Raw genomic sequence first — 16,119 nt, 5'->3', positions numbered from 1 at the left:
TCATCTTCACCTACCTTTTCTCTTCTTGGAAGCATAAAAAAAGGGGTCATCTTCATCTTCTATGAAACTGCGATTTAACTCTCCCTCTTCTCTTCTTTTTTTTCTCTCACCATTCTCAGTCTCTAATTAACCTCCCTCTCATTTACCCTGTGACCTTGTTACCACTATAGGTCGGAAGGCAGGTCGGCCTACATGGGTCTATGACCTAGCCTACATAGGCTGAGGCCAGGCCATACCAGTCTATTTCCTTAAATAGAGCATGCCAAAGCTTTTTTATAAGCATATTTAGTTAAATAAGTCAGGCTGCAAGCCATTAAAAAAATATTTTAGCCTACAAGACCGGCCTATTTAAATTGATATGAATAATATTTTTACTACTATTATTATTTATATATTAAAATTTATACTTTGATTAAATTATAAATTTATTAATTTTTTCAGTAGTTTAGGTTTATTAATCTACATTGGTTTTTCACATATATATAAGTGTATTATTATAAACTAGAATTAAAATATGATGACATATATCGTCAAATTCTCTAAACTATCATGTTAAATATCAAAAGAACATTGGTTTATTAGTTCATAAATATATTTAAAAATAAATATAATTATTTATTTAAATATGTTCATGTGAAATAAGCTTTTAAACAAGCTAACATGCCACATTAGGCCTTCGAAAGGCCAGACTCTCAGACCTAAAAGATAAACCTATGATAGGCCACATGCCAGGCTTAGGCCTTCGATTGTTTGACAGGCCAGACTCAGGCTTGGCAAAGCTTAGCTCGGCCTAGCTTATTCCCACCTCTACCACTCTAGTTTAATGGAACCCAAAACTCTAGCCTAGACAATTGTCTCCATGAACAGTTGTAGACAAATCATGACTTGATCTTGATCAATGGTTACGATTCAATTAGACGGTCCAAATTCGACCAGTGACCTTGATTATTTAAGATGGTATTGACTTGGTCAGACGGTCCTAACTCAATCAATCTCTAATTGGATCAGATGGTCTTAATTTGGTCCTCCATGGTGCCTCTAGGGCATGTCTATGTGATAGTCATCCCTTGACCTAGTGACCTAGTATGTTAGAGAAATAAGTCTTGACCTAAATAGAAACATATTTTTTTAGATAAACTCAAAGTGTGTTAAACATCAAGAAAAAATTTGGACCTACCAACTAGTTTGACACCTTGCTTATGCCACATACTCATATATATATATATATATATATATATATATATAAAGAAAGGGTATATTGAAACATAAGGGGGAGGGGGACCTAACCCTCAAGAAATAAAATAAAAGAAAACAAAGCAAAACAAAACAAAACCGGAAAGAAAAAAGAAAAAAAAACCTAAAAGAATTTAAAGTTAGGTAATCTAAAATGATCCTTAAAAAGTCATCTCGAGTGAAAAGTTGGTGAATGAATCGACCATCGACACAAAAACGGTCCACATACCATCAACTCTCCACAACAAACGGCAGTAAGCAATAACAACTCTTTTGAGTTGCACTGCCCGAAGTCAATCACAAGGACTGATACAAATATTGAGAGACCATATACCGACACAGTGGTGACAAACCTTAAACCTTGAAATTTGTAGATCTCAATAGAGCTGGAAACAATCAGAGTAACAAAGGTCAGAGTAACAAAGGTCAGGAACACCAACCATGAACCAAATACACAAACAATAATCCACCGACCAACGAACATGGAGTATTCAATTCACATTGAAACTTCCATAATTGTTGTCACGTGGTGGTTGTGATAGAATTTATTCAAATATTTTGTGAGCTACAATCTTTGTAAATTTTGGTTTTATGAAAAACGGGTTGATGTTGTAAATGTGATCCATTCGATGATGTTTTGTCCCGACAAACGTGATAAGTAATAATGAGTTTTGGACACTAACTCTAATTTGTGTATTATAAAATGTAGGTTCAACTGCTCAACCTCTAGGATCGATGATGGGTGATACTAGAGTTGTGATCTTATAAATAGATTGGTTAGATCTTTTTTTCATTGCTGTGAAATACACTCATTTGTTATTTGCCACATTGAGAACCCTAAATACCGGAGCGCGTGATCAACAAAGAAAAACTCAATTTAATATTTTGATTGTAAAAGAATTGATTAGTATGTGTGTTAATATCATATAAGTTGAGCTAGAACTTGTTAACAGATATAAATGAACTTAATTAAATTTAATATCAAAATATATCTCAACATTTATATATATATTTAGTACATTTAGTTAATTAGTAGACTAAAACTAATCATATATTATAGATTATTATACAAACTGATACCATGTAAGCCATTAAGTTTGATCACTACAAGAATACCATGTAAGCCATTAGGTTTGATATATCTAGTGATAAGAAATTTGAGTAGTATGCTATAGATCTTAAGTTCGATTCTCATTATAAAAAAAAAAAAAAACTGATACCGTGTGTAATTAACTGTAAAATTAAAAATTATTCGCAATCATGTGCTTTTCTGAATGTTTTTGAAAACCTTAGTGCGATCATAAGCACAATTCACGTGTCACAACTCATCACCACTTGAGCCATTATACACAATGTAAATTATTATACGTAGTGTCATGTGATTATTTGCTTTTTTTGATCGAGTCGTGTGATTATTGAAGGACATAGAAAAAGTATTATATAAAAATGTTAATTTGGCAATTGAAAATAGACCACTAATAGAGAAAACAAAAGAATGACTTGCAAGTTTGGCATATATATCTCCACAAAATTATGAGTGCTCTAATTTAATTAAATAAAATTTGCATTGTGGAGATGACATATATATATACACTTTTCTATATGATGGTTGATTAATTTTATGTAATCCTATAGTTACAACTAATGACTCAATTACCTTAACTTCTTCCAAACTTTTCAATGCCATCTTTGCGTATAGTATATATTATCTTAATTTTTATTTTGAATTTTATATGTGAATGCTTTATCAATTTGTCTCAGGGGGTTGTTCCCTGTTTCTTTCAGTTGGAATTAAGAATTCCACGTAAGCAAGAATAAGAAAAATTTCCCTTGAATTCAAACTTTTAGTCTATAAATTTCCGTACTTACGAATACAAATTAGTCAACTATTGTGTGAGACTTCAATTAGGTTTGTGGAATAATTCAACTATAAAAAACTATAGTTTGAAAAAGAATTGTAAAACTATAGTTTGTGGAATATCGAATCAAATTCACTAACTAATTAACTAAAAAAACATGTAATAAAAAACTATAGTTTGAAAAAGAATTGTAAATAAAAAATGACGAATAATTGTAGTATTAAATATGAGGAATAATTGTAAAGAAAACATTATATTTATACACAAGTTAGCCATGCATGCTAGTTACTTGTGAAGCAAGCAACCAGTTAATAACAGCGAACATAACAGAAAAATAGTCATTACACCGCTAACCAACACTAACTAACTTTTAATCACACTTAGGGTTCGTTTGGCCCAGCTTTTTTTAAGCTTATGCAAACAGCTTATGCAAGATAAATTAAGTTTTAAGGTATTTTATAAGTTCACACTAGTGAAAATTGTAATTTTATAAGCTATTTTATCATAAAGTACCTTAACAAACTTATAATAATATATAAAAATTGCATAAGTTGTTTTCATAAGCTCAAAATAAGAGAAAAAAAAGTCGGGACAAACGATACCTTAATTTGAATTAGGGTAAATAGGGTTTTACCCCCCCTGCAAAATAAGCCAATTTTGCATTACCCCCCCTGCAAAAAAAAACTTGGGATTACTCCCCTGCAATATGAAGATTCTCTCTTTTTACCCCTGCTTGACAACTTGGCATAGAATCTTTATTTTTTATGAGGTGGCATGCATATGTGGCATTTATTTATTTTTTATTTTTTTAAATTTGCACATGTCATTTTTATTATTAAATAAACTAAAAATTAAAAAATAATAATAAATTCTTTTCTAATTTCCCCTTCATCCCTACCACGATAAGTTTCATCATTCAACAAGAACAACAACATCAACACCACCAAGAACAACAACAACATCAACAAAATCATCAACACCACCAAGAACAACAATCCAAAAAGAACCCAATTTTTTTTCTTCCAAAAATCAATCTCTGTAAACACAGAATTATAATCATAAATTTCTTTTGTTCTTCTATTCTTCATCCCTTTGCAACAACCCAATTTCTTCCTAACCCAAAAACATAATTCTTCTTCCCAATTCTTCATCCCATCAATTCAATCCCTAACCCATAAATTCAAAAACACAGTTTCTGCCTTTATAGGAAATCCGGTTCCTAGTTCCTGCCTTTGTTCTTCATCAATCATTTGTTTCGACGAATTCAGCGGAGTGATTCGGCGGATTTCTAGGTTTTATTTTAGAGAAAAAGGATTCTGGGATTCTGAGTTTGTGTTAGAGAAAAAATAATTTTGGGTTTTGAGAAGAAGAATGAGAAGGAGAAAGATTTGTGTTATGTTACAGGAAAAGATTGTGAGTTTTTTTTTTTTTTTTTTTTTTTTTTTTTTTTTTTGCGTTAGAAACAATGGATTAACATATCTTTTTGAATTAACATATTTTATTTTTAATAATTTTTTTTTTGACACAATATTTTTTATTTTTTTAAAAACTAATTAAGTGGAATTTTTTAAATATTTGTCACCAATTTATTTAATAATAAAAATGACATGTGCAAATTAAAAAAATAAAAATGAAATAAATGCCACATATGAATGCCACCTCATAAAAAATAAAGATTCTATGCCAAGTTGTCAAGCAGGGGGTAAAAAGAGAGAATCTTCATATTGCAGGGGGTAATCCCAATTTTTTTTTTTGCAGGGGGTAATGCAAAATTGGCTTATTTTGCAGGGGGTAAAATCCTATTTACCCTTTGAATTACAATAACAAAATAACATCAACAACAACTAAAAAAACAATCCCATGAAAAAACAAAGATAAAAGGATCCAAGTGACAACAAACGAGTTGAAGGGTCTCGTTTGGACTTTAAGGGGAGTGTTGAAAATGAAGAACTTCTAGGTAGGTATGAACAAGAAAAACTAAGATGATTATAAGTGATGGAGAATTTGAGACAATTGATTCAAACTTTTGAACCATGAATTTCCGCAATAAACACAAACTAGTCAACTATTATGTCACATTCACACACCTGTTTTATTTTTTTTTTGTTTTTTCTTTCTCTCGTTACTAACCTGTTTCGATCGATTTATTTTGTCTATGAAATTGTCCAAGAATTTAGTAAATCTTAAAAATCTAATTTACTTGACCTTAGAAACTAAATTAGTGATTTAGTCTACTAAGTAGTAATTTTTTTTCTTACCGGCAAGGTGTGCATTTCAAATTGTACTCCGTGAGGCAAAGATGTAGAGCAGCTACTTACTAGGTCGGGTATGTGGTAGTGGAAGACCATAGAAAGTCAATAATCCCTATAAATCAAGCAACATATATAACATAAAATTGATATGCAATGACTAATGAACTAACCCCAATAAATCAATTAAGCAACCTCAACATCTGCATTTTGATGTCTTTTCAAGTTCAGAGCAGCAAAGTCCAGCTGCTTCTTGTGTGTTGCAGGAGGAGGTTTGATTGGTACGTAGAATAAAAATAAAATCTTACTAGAGTTTTTAAGAGTAACATTTTTATCATATAAACCGATTTTGTAAAAATAAATTAAGACCAATTAAATATGGAAGATCCTCCAATTAAATATGAAATAAATTATATATATATATATATATATATATATATATATATAATTTAATATGGAAGATCCTCTCCTGTCACATTTCATGGTGGAATCTCATCCACTTTTTTTTAGCACACATGCATCCCATTTTTTTTATAAAAAAAAAAATGAAGGGTAGAGATTAAACTGAACTCCCTTAATTAGTACAGGAGAAGATCCGTTCCATTTGAGGAGTAGTGCTAGAAATATTCTTTTCAACACTCTTCATCATTCGCTCTAGAGTGTTGAAATCAATATGAATCCCTAATTAGTTGAAATCAATATGAATCTCTTTGAAAAATAGATCTCACTAAAAGTGATGAGTCTCACATGTGTTTCACTCTATTAGATAGTGAGTATTAGAAGAAAAAAAATGTTGATAACGCTATATATATATATTTTGAATTAATTGAAAAAAATGATCTTTTACTTATAAATGAAACGAGAAGGAGGATTTATATATTGATTGTGCTTTTGCTAATTCTGATTTGACTCACCTTATTGGTGTTTTATACTATGATAGTTACTTTGGAAATTAATGATAAGCATATATTTTCCTATAAAATACGTTTAGTTGCTTCTTACGTACGTGATCACCACTTTGCTTTATTTTTATTCTTTGTTATATCATCTTGTCTTGTGGTAAAATGAGGAACATGTGGTTATATATGCTTTGTTTTTCAATTAAGAGTGATCTTGAATAGTAGTTAATAATTAATTAGTTTCAATATATTTTGTCCCAATCCCCAACATATGGTTGCTTTTCATATACTAAAAGTTAATTGATGACTTAATTTGTTCGTAAGAGTTTAAATATACTATATGACATGGAATAATTAAGTATAAATTTGAAGTAGCTAGAGTGAATGTCAGCCACTAATTTAAGGTCTTAAACAAATGGCTTAGGTGCAAACTTTCGTCAATATTAAAGTACGTACAATGCTTGATTTCACTAAAAACAAATAATCTTATTGGAGCTTGATGGGTAAATTTTGGTTTGTACTCCCTCCAACTTCGGTAATTCAAACTTTGATAGTAGGGTAAATAAAATCGTTAAAAATTATTTCTACCAAAATTAATTCGAGTTCTTGCGAACGAATCGTCTTATATAAAAATTATTAACCACTTAAATTAAATATCTTGATTTACTCTCATCTACTTTAATTATAAATAAATATTTATTTTTGAGATTCATTAAATATAACTGATATATTACCTGATTTATAATAAAATTTAGATACATTAATTATTCAATAAATTTAAATAAAAATATTTTCTGGAAGACAAGCTATACCATAGGTCCATAGGTCATAAGATAGGGTTGTTATTAACAATAATTGGTTGGACACCACCTTCTCATTACATTCAAGCATCATGCACCTGACACCAAATTTTATACAGGATGAGAAAAGTCATGATAAAAATATATGATTGCAGTTCTATGGTGTGAAAACAAAACACTAAAGACAAGAGGTACTATGCACAATTTCTTTTACCAATGAACATGGTACAATTTAGTCATTAATTAAGCCCCTTTGTAGGGATTTTGGCAGCATACATGAAGTTTTAAGTTCGATCCTCATTACCAACATCGTAAACCAACAAAAAAAAATCTATTTTAATTTAGTCATTAATTAATGGAGTTCAATGCTAAGGTGTTCATATTCATAAGTGATTCATTGTTGATAATGTTAAGGTGCAACAGTGTTAAAATTTTTAATGAGGTTTAGCATTTAATTATTTGAATATTATAATATTTGAGGATTAATTTCTGTAGTTACATGTAGAGGATATATGTTTAACGTCAAAAGAACATTATCTAAATTCAAATTACAATTTATATTTACCATTAAATCAGTAAGATGATAAAGTTTAGTTCAATTTGAGCTAAATCTTGATTTTTTTTATTATTTTAATCGATTCAATATTAATTAAATCATTATTTTTATCGTAAACATGATAATAATCACCAATTTATATTTTTAAATAATGTCGTCATTAAAATTTTAAATATTTTTTTAATATTAATCTTTATAGGTCACTTGTAAAGATGATTAATATTAAAATTTACTTAATTAAAGATGTCAACATGTGAGAAACTTAAAAAAAATTCAAAGTGGTCATAAAAAAAAAATAAAAAAAAATCAAAGTTTGTGAATTTAGGTAACAAAAACCTTCACATATATAAGACCTTTCACAAGAGATCCAAATGTGCCACTAAAAAGTATATCCCTAATTCTCTACTTCACCAAACCACATTATATATTTTCATAATTTAAGCTTCAAATTATACTTCACTTCATGTTTAGAATTTAACTTTAAATTTAATCAAACTTATTTCATCCATCTATCAAAAATCTTATCGAAACTTATATACCACAAAAAAAGTCCAAAATTACTTAAAAAAAAGGTGAATATATATAACAAGTTAACAACCGTGTATGAAGCACTTCAATAATGGTAAAGCTGGACCACACCTTTATTTTTTATAGTAAGTTAACAATTTTTTTGACTAAAAATAAAAATCATTGTCAACCACATTCTTCTTTTAAAATGAGTTAGAAACACCATCAGAAAACTCACATAAAGATATTTCCAAATTCATTATCTGCCTAATTAACAATTTTGCCATTAAGATAAATTTTACAAACAACCACATTTTCTTTAACTAATTACTCATAAAAAAATTAATTATTCTGAATTCTTAATCATATATTTTTTTTATTGGACAAATAAAATAAGAAGGGTGGCTAGCAACACATATTAATGGATTTTTGTATATACGGAGAAGACTCTTTTATATAGAGAATACTCTAATATTTTTATTTATTCATCACAATATGACTAATTTATCGAGTTACAGATTAATTCAATGAGACTAATCCACGCCACTAAATTTACATCGAACCCGCATGATTTATTTACATTTTTGTTTTCACCATCAATATCCAGTCTATTGGACCGACTAATTTTGTTACATCCAATGGTTTCAGCTCTCTCATTATATAGACTCTGATACTTTCTACGAAGTCCAACATCAATCACCACCGAAATAACAAACTATGGGTGAACCCGCATAATTATTTAAGTCATATTTTTTATTCGAGAATCACTATAAAAACTGAATTAAATTCCTCAGTCAAAACCTCAATCTATGTATACAAAGAAAGCAGCATAATTATTTTCCAGCTTCAACTACCATTTTCGTGTTGTCGTTATCTTCAAAATTCTCAATTTTCTCAGTTCCCATTTACCCATTTTTTCTTCAAATTCACTGATTTATATATTATTCTTAAATTTTAATCAATCTTAAATTTTCATGCCAATTTTCAACAGTCATGAAAAAAAGGGTACAAGATCACCAACAGGTAATTTCTATATCTATCTATCTATCTATGCATTTTGGTTGTACTGTTTTTGTTTTGGGTTTGTTGATTTTGGGAAAGTGAAGAAATTTGCAGAGAAATTGGGCTGAATTGTGTTGTTTGGGTTGCTCATCCATACAGCTTTTCTGGGCAAGAGTTGTTGTGAGGAAATGGCTTAATATTAGAAGCAATGAATCTGATTATAGTGCTGACCCTGAAGAAGAAGAAGATGATGATGATTATGATGAAGATGATGATGAAGAAAATGAAGGTTAGTTATCAATGATTTTTGTCTTTTGTTTTTATCATTTTGATTATCTTTTATTTCCTATATTCCATTTTAAAGATTTAGAAAATGGGCTGTTGTGAATTTTTTTTTTATAAAAAACTCGTTATCCGGTGCAATGACCGATCAATCTGAGGACATCAATCCCAACGTATCGCCGGGGGGCAATTGAAGCCAGAGTTTTTTGTTCCGTATGGACTAACCCAACAGAGCAAGTGACACCAGGAGGATTTGAATTTTGTGAATTTTGTTAATTTGATTAAATTTGGAAAATTTTTTTATAGTAAATATCCAAGTTGGTCCTAGAAATTGTAGGGCTGTATCATCTTAGTTGTTCACATTATCAATATTTTAAAATGATTTCTGAAAATGGTAAATATAAATCAAGTTCGCGCCTGCGCCTTTGTTTGGATCTGTTATCAAATACGTTGTTTTCATTTGGAATTGATTGTTTTAGACTCACTACGAGTTTGGTGTGTTATGCAGAGTGCGGAAGACAGACACGGTTTATGGATGGAAGAGGTGTTGAAGCTCCATCTGAATTAAATGGTGAATTTTTCCATACATGAAGTTCTAATTTATTAACTGTGAAGTGCAGAGTTTGTTCATTTTCTATGATGGACCTGATTTTTTACATTTAAATCAAGATGTAAAATTACGTCTCTGCATGAAGTTGTAGGTTACTTAAATATAAACAAAATATGACTTTTGCATGTTGGACTTAATTATAAGCAATTTTTGACTAACTTGCATTATTTAATGTCATTAATCCAAAAATATCCTTCACTAATTCAAGAAAAGTGAAATACAAGGACCTCTACGGTAAATACCATAAAAGGTAGTTTTGGAAATGCATTTCATTTTTATTCTTTATATAAATTCTAGAAAATTAATTTAACTGACACCCTGAAGTTGTGCGCAGATAGTTAGTTTTACTTTCAATTGAGTTCGTAGGAAATAATGTCGAAATGTAAATTTAGTTGCTAAACTATGCATATCAAATTATCAATTAGTCAAATTGTTTAATCATTTTAAATTTGAAGTCCCTATAGCATTATAACTATCATGAGTCTTTCTGAGTGTTTTCTTAAATTTCCTTTTGAATTATAGACTTTGTTCCAAGGTTAAGGAAACAGAAGTCATCAACTTATAGATCTCAGTATATAAACACAAAGGAACTGAGGTAAGACACTACTCTCGTCATGTTTATTTAGCAAGTATTAGCTGACAATATTTGAAATTCTGAAGAGCACAGTTTATATGATAGTATAGTCGAAGCCTCTCTTATCTGGATTATGGTGTTTATGTGACTCCTAGGGTATGTGCTGCGACATGGAATGTTGGAGGAAAACTTCCATCTGATGACCTAGATATTGATGAATGGCTTGGTGTCAATGAACCAGCTGACATCTATGTCCTCGGGTAAGTTCTACACTGGATGTTGCTGAGCATAATGATAAGATGATATGTGTTATGAAGCGCGCGCGCACACACACACACACACCAAAAATGACACTGACAAGTCAATACAAGTAACGATGTTAGAAAATGGAATAATTGAATGTAACATGTGTCTGACACCGGACATACCCTTCAGTGTGAAGTGTCAGTGCTACATATGTGTTGCATCAAATAAGATTATTTATTCATCAACTGGTTTTTGCATATTTGTTGATGAACCAAACAAAATATTTGTTTCCGCACTTTCAAGATTGTATGTAGAACCTGTCTTGATCGATATCATTATTTGATCACTTATAATCTCCGATTTGTTTGATGGAAATAATGCTGTTTACACTTGCAGTCTTCAAGAGATGGTACCCTTAAACGCTGGCAATATTTTTGGGTCTGAAGATACTCGTCCTGTTCCAAAATGGGAGAATATTATTCGGGAAGCACTTAATAGAGTCCGACCTTCAGTAACAAAGACAAAATGCTTCAGCGATCCTCCATCTCCATCAAAATTTAAGCCATCCGATGATGGCCCTGATATAGAAGAAGAAATATTATTCGAAAGTGATAGCGACATTGGCGAAGAAATCCATCCTTTGGATGAAGAACATAATATTTGTGATGGAAGTACTACTGACGAAATCATGAATACAAGTTTATTGGCTTCTGACGTTGCTGATAGTGCCAAGTCCAGTGTGCCGATTGCAATTGATTATAGAAGACAGTTTTCTTTTCCGAAGTGGCAACAAAGTCCAGAAAACATGGATGCGTCAATTTCCCAAAAGACCAAGAAACTAACCAGAATGCTTAGTGGATCCGAAAGGATTGGTTTGAGCTGGCCGGAGCCTCCATTACATCTGCTATCTCAGAGAGTTTTGGACAGACCGACTTCTTTTAAATCATTCAAATCCTTTAAGTCATTAAAATCATTCAACAGATATAGTTCTTTCAAGTCAGTTATGGATGTCCTGCCAGGATTGGGTTTGCTTCCTGAAATTGACCTTGAAGCTTTACTGAAGCGGAAAAAAAGATCTCCATATGTAAGGATTGTTAGCAAGCAAATGGTCGGAATTTTCATCACCGTATGGGTTCGTCGGAGCTTACGTAAACATATTCATAATTTAAAGGTTTCAACTTTAGGCGTTGGCATTATGGGATATATTGGTAACAAGGTATTTTCCCTTTCTCTAGACTATTTTTTTCCACCTGACCACCTCAATAGTTAGGTTTAGTATTCTATAATCATATTTCTTGGCATCATACATAAAGTTGGTCTCTTCTTTATCTTTATGTTAAGAGTCCCACATTGGTTAAGAGATGGTCTGAAAATATGTTTATAAGTTGGGACCATCCTCACCTTACAAGCCGATTGAGTTAGGCCCAACCCAAAATTCTAAGATCGTATTAGAATCTCCTCCATTATCCGTCAGATCACCTACTCACATGTTTCCGCTATCGGGCTACCATTTATATCGACGCACCAAGCCCAATAGTGTTGGGCGTGAGAATTGGTTGAGAGTTGGTCTGAAAATATGCGGGAGCAATCCTCATCTTACATGCCGGTTTTGAAAGTTTGAGTTAGGCCCAACCCAAAATTCTAACATTGGTCGACAAATGGTCTGAAAATATGTTTATAAGTGGTAGTCCTTACCTTACAAGCCGGTTTTGTATGGTTGAGTTATGCCCAACCCAAAATTCTATGACTTTCAATTATTAATCATATTTTAATATTTTAATCACAACTTTTTAAATGGGGGAAATATCCCTCTCCAAACCTTAATAGCTCCATGTGAAGAATATTCTTTATTTATTTAATTGATATAAGTTTCTTATTAGCTAATCGTCCTATTAATTAGTTTTAACTTTTAAAATAATTTATTGTGGTAATTATACAGATTCTTTTTTGTTAATAGTGACTTTTAAACTAGATAATTATACTATTGGTGATATTTAATATTTAGAGTGAGTATATGATCGATATTATTATTGCACGAGCTTATAACAACTTATTCAATTTTCCAGGGATCAGTATCTGTTAGCATGTCCATATATCAGACGCTTTTTTGTTTTATATGCGCTCACCTTACGTCTGGTGAAAAGGAAGCAGACGAGCTTAAACGAAATGCTGATGTTCATGAAATACTTCGCAGAACTCATTTCCATTCACCACCTTATCTCGGACTTCCTAAAGGAATCCTCGATCACGAGTGAGTGCACGCTTTAATAACTATAACAAACTGATTTGTTGTTTTACTAATTCTTTAGAATTGTTGTACATTTTTACACATGGTATGTTTGCTTCATGCACCGAAATATCTGTTCTTTGTTTCTTCATTGTTAGATTAATTCTTTTGTTTCTGTTTTGTCACTGTAATTTCGTCTTTAATTGTTTTTTACAATGGCTTAATCAATTTTAACTTATTTGCAGAAGAATAATTTGGTTGGGTGATTTGAATTTTCGTATCAGCTTATCTGAAGCGGAAACAAAAGCTCTTATCTCGAAAAATCAGTGGTCAAAATTGGCTGAGAAAGATCAGGTACTACTGAAACTATTGTATGTACTGCTCAAGAACATTCGTCTAGAGCAAAACTTATAATGTTTATTCTGGTCTTTTCGACCTGATCGAGTTCAAACCATTTATGCTGTTAAAAAACATTTTGATCTCTTGTTCATGATGAGACACAAGTAAAAGATTCTTCAAACATGTTCGTTCATTCAAATGTTATCTCTTAAATTAAGTTGTAAGGTCTTGTAGCTGATTAGTAAATTGACATCTTACTATGGCAGCTCGTGCGAGAACTCAAGAATGGTGCATTTGGAGGGTGGTCAGAAGGGATATTAAACTTCCCACCAACTTATAAATATGAGGTTAATTCAGATAAGTACTATGGCGACGATCCCAAGGCTACAAAGCGTACACCGGCTACAAAGCGTACACCGGCATGGTATGATTTTTTTAACCTTAGACTCTTCTTCCATGTTTCCTAATCCTATGATTTTAGTTTTAGGCAAATTACATCTTTAGTCCTCACCTAAGAGTTAGAGATGTTGATGAATTTCCGTTTCAGGTGTGATCGTGTTCTTTCATATGGCAAGGGAATGAGATTACTGAGTTACAGAAGAACTGAGCTCAAACTGTCAGATCACAGACCCGTGACTGCTACATATATCGTTGAAGTTGAGGCGTTCTCACCTAAGAAGCTACAGCGAGCTCTAACATTCACTAATGCAGAGATTGAAAATGGAGAAGCCGTTACAAGTTTAATTAGTTGGAAATAGCTGCTTAATTTGAACAGGTGAGTTATTACATATATCATATATTACAAGCATGTGTTGTGTGTTTGAATGAAATATGGCAGTCCAATTATCGCGATCGTAAAATGTATTTCTGCATTTGAGCTGTGTATTTGTCTCATCAACACATGTACCCCTACAATCATGACTTTGTTTATTGATCAATACCATTTATAAAAATATGCTGCTGATGTAGAATCATATTGAACCTTTTGGTGCAGGAATTTGTAAAGGAGAGTGAGTATTTCCAGATTATCAATTTCAAGGAGCATCAGTGATAGCTGCTGCAACTTCTAACACACAGATTGCCAACCACTAAATATAGATTTTTTTTTACCTCCACATTTAAAGAGGAAATAGTTTCATTTTTTTGTCTTTCAGTATCATTGCAATAGGATTTAGATTTAGCATTTTGAATGGTTGTGTCTTATATATGTATTTGTGTGATTGAGGTGTGTATTATATGTAAGATCTTTAAATGAGTGCTCAACATGTTTATAGAAATAAAGGCTTGTTTTCATGGCTAGTTCTGCACAATTGAAATAAATCTTGCATCATGCACAAGTTACTAGTTTTCACTATTGGATCAATAAATTCTACTATTGGATCAAATGAGATACGGTGGAACTTATGGATCCAATAGTTAAAAACAGTTGCGCATGGTGCGAGACTATTTTACTTGCGCATACTAGACAAAACCTATTTTCATTCTTTAATGTGATCTTTTCTGCTTTTTTTTTGGCACAATGTGGGAAATAAAGGAAAAGAAGCAAAAAAAAAACTATCTAGGAAATAGCGTCCCACTAGCATTAGCTAGTAGGAGAAGATTCATTCCAGCAGGCGGAGTAGCTAAGGGAGAATAAGCTTCAAGGCTGCGTGTACCAAGTTTGGCTAAATAATCTGCACAAGTGTTGTCGTCACGAAGGGTATGAACAACATTTACCCTCCAATTTCTCGCAAGGAGTTCCTTTATATTGAGAATGATATTTCAATTAAGGCAGAAATAAAATACACTGACTTTTAGTTTAACCAATAGGAATTATTGTTAGACTAATATGGTAATTTGAGTTAGGATGATTTTCATTTCTCAAAAAAAATAAAAATGGTGAGTTCTATTTGCACCACCTGCAAGCAATCTATTTCAATATGGTTAGCTACTATGTAGCCATTTGAGATTACCTTGAACACAATTGACATTTTTTCACTCCAACATTTTTTATTTCGTCGTCCAAAGCAGCATTGCAACCTTCGACATAGTGTTAGCATCAACCTCAACCATTACTTTGAACACCATTGACACAACATCAACTGCATATCTCAGATATCCCTGCACCTTGTTATGTAAGATTCAATTAACAAAATGCACATGCTTCAAAAATAATATAAGATTAGTATAGCGAGTAATTGAGAAAAAATGGTATAGTCAGGAAGAAGAATAGGGAAATATTTGATTGTTGCTCTACTTAATAGTTAGAATTTCATCTTTAAGTAGATAAGTGGAGTATTCGGACTTTGAACCTAACACTATAAATGTAATGTCTCTATCAACTGAGTTAAGTTTACGGTGGGAAAAAAAAATTGGAATAGTAAATATGTAAAAATAAATAAAATAAATTGGTATAGTAAAATATAATTAATAGTTTATCAAAAAAAATTAATAGGTGTTTTTTTGAAGAAAAAAAAACTATTAATTTTTAATGTTTTAGTCAAAACAATTAAAATATTAATTTTTTTAAAAGGAATATTTTAATGTTAGTATTCTTACTGAATTTAATTTATATGATCGTCAGTCTAAAGTTATTTTGCACGTGCGTCCAATAATATATCGACAAATCATGTATGATAATTAAAAACACATGATATGTCATATTCATAAAATAATGTGGCAACGTGTCATTGAATATATGTGTACAAAAAATTACACCGACGATACAAAACAATTAACCTCTTTATTGTTTTTTAG

At 31.2% G+C, this 16,119-nt stretch overlaps 1 protein-coding gene across 3 annotated transcripts; it reads left to right on the top strand.

Moving 5' to 3' along the window:
• The first annotated feature begins 8,869 nt into the window (after positions 1–8,869).
• Positions 8,870–14,854, top strand: LOC123907742 (type IV inositol polyphosphate 5-phosphatase 3-like). Of its 3 annotated transcripts, none has more exons than XM_045958117.1 (11): positions 8,870–9,126; positions 9,265–9,394; positions 9,896–9,958; positions 10,520–10,592; positions 10,727–10,831; positions 11,214–12,033; positions 12,884–13,068; positions 13,290–13,398; positions 13,650–13,807; positions 13,931–14,158; positions 14,378–14,854. In XM_045958117.1, the coding sequence occupies exons 1-10, from the start codon at positions 9,097–9,099 to the stop codon at positions 14,139–14,141; spliced, it is 1,884 nt and encodes a 627-aa protein (XP_045814073.1). In that variant the 5' UTR covers positions 8,870–9,096; the 3' UTR covers positions 14,142–14,158; positions 14,378–14,854. The 3 variants fall into 3 exon arrangements, with proteins under 3 accessions (XP_045814073.1, XP_045814072.1, XP_045814074.1); XM_045958116.1 differs by having other exon boundaries at positions 9,220–9,394; XM_045958118.1 differs by having other exon boundaries at positions 8,897–9,126; positions 9,210–9,394.
• Positions 14,855–16,119: the final 1,265 nt, after the last annotated feature.

Source organism: Trifolium pratense, linkage group LG2 (assembly GCF_020283565.1).
Source record: "Trifolium pratense cultivar HEN17-A07 linkage group LG2, ARS_RC_1.1, whole genome shotgun sequence".
Lineage (NCBI taxonomy): Eukaryota > Viridiplantae > Streptophyta > Magnoliopsida > Fabales > Fabaceae > Trifolium > Trifolium pratense.
This window is presented reverse-complemented; position numbering and strand designations above follow the sequence as displayed.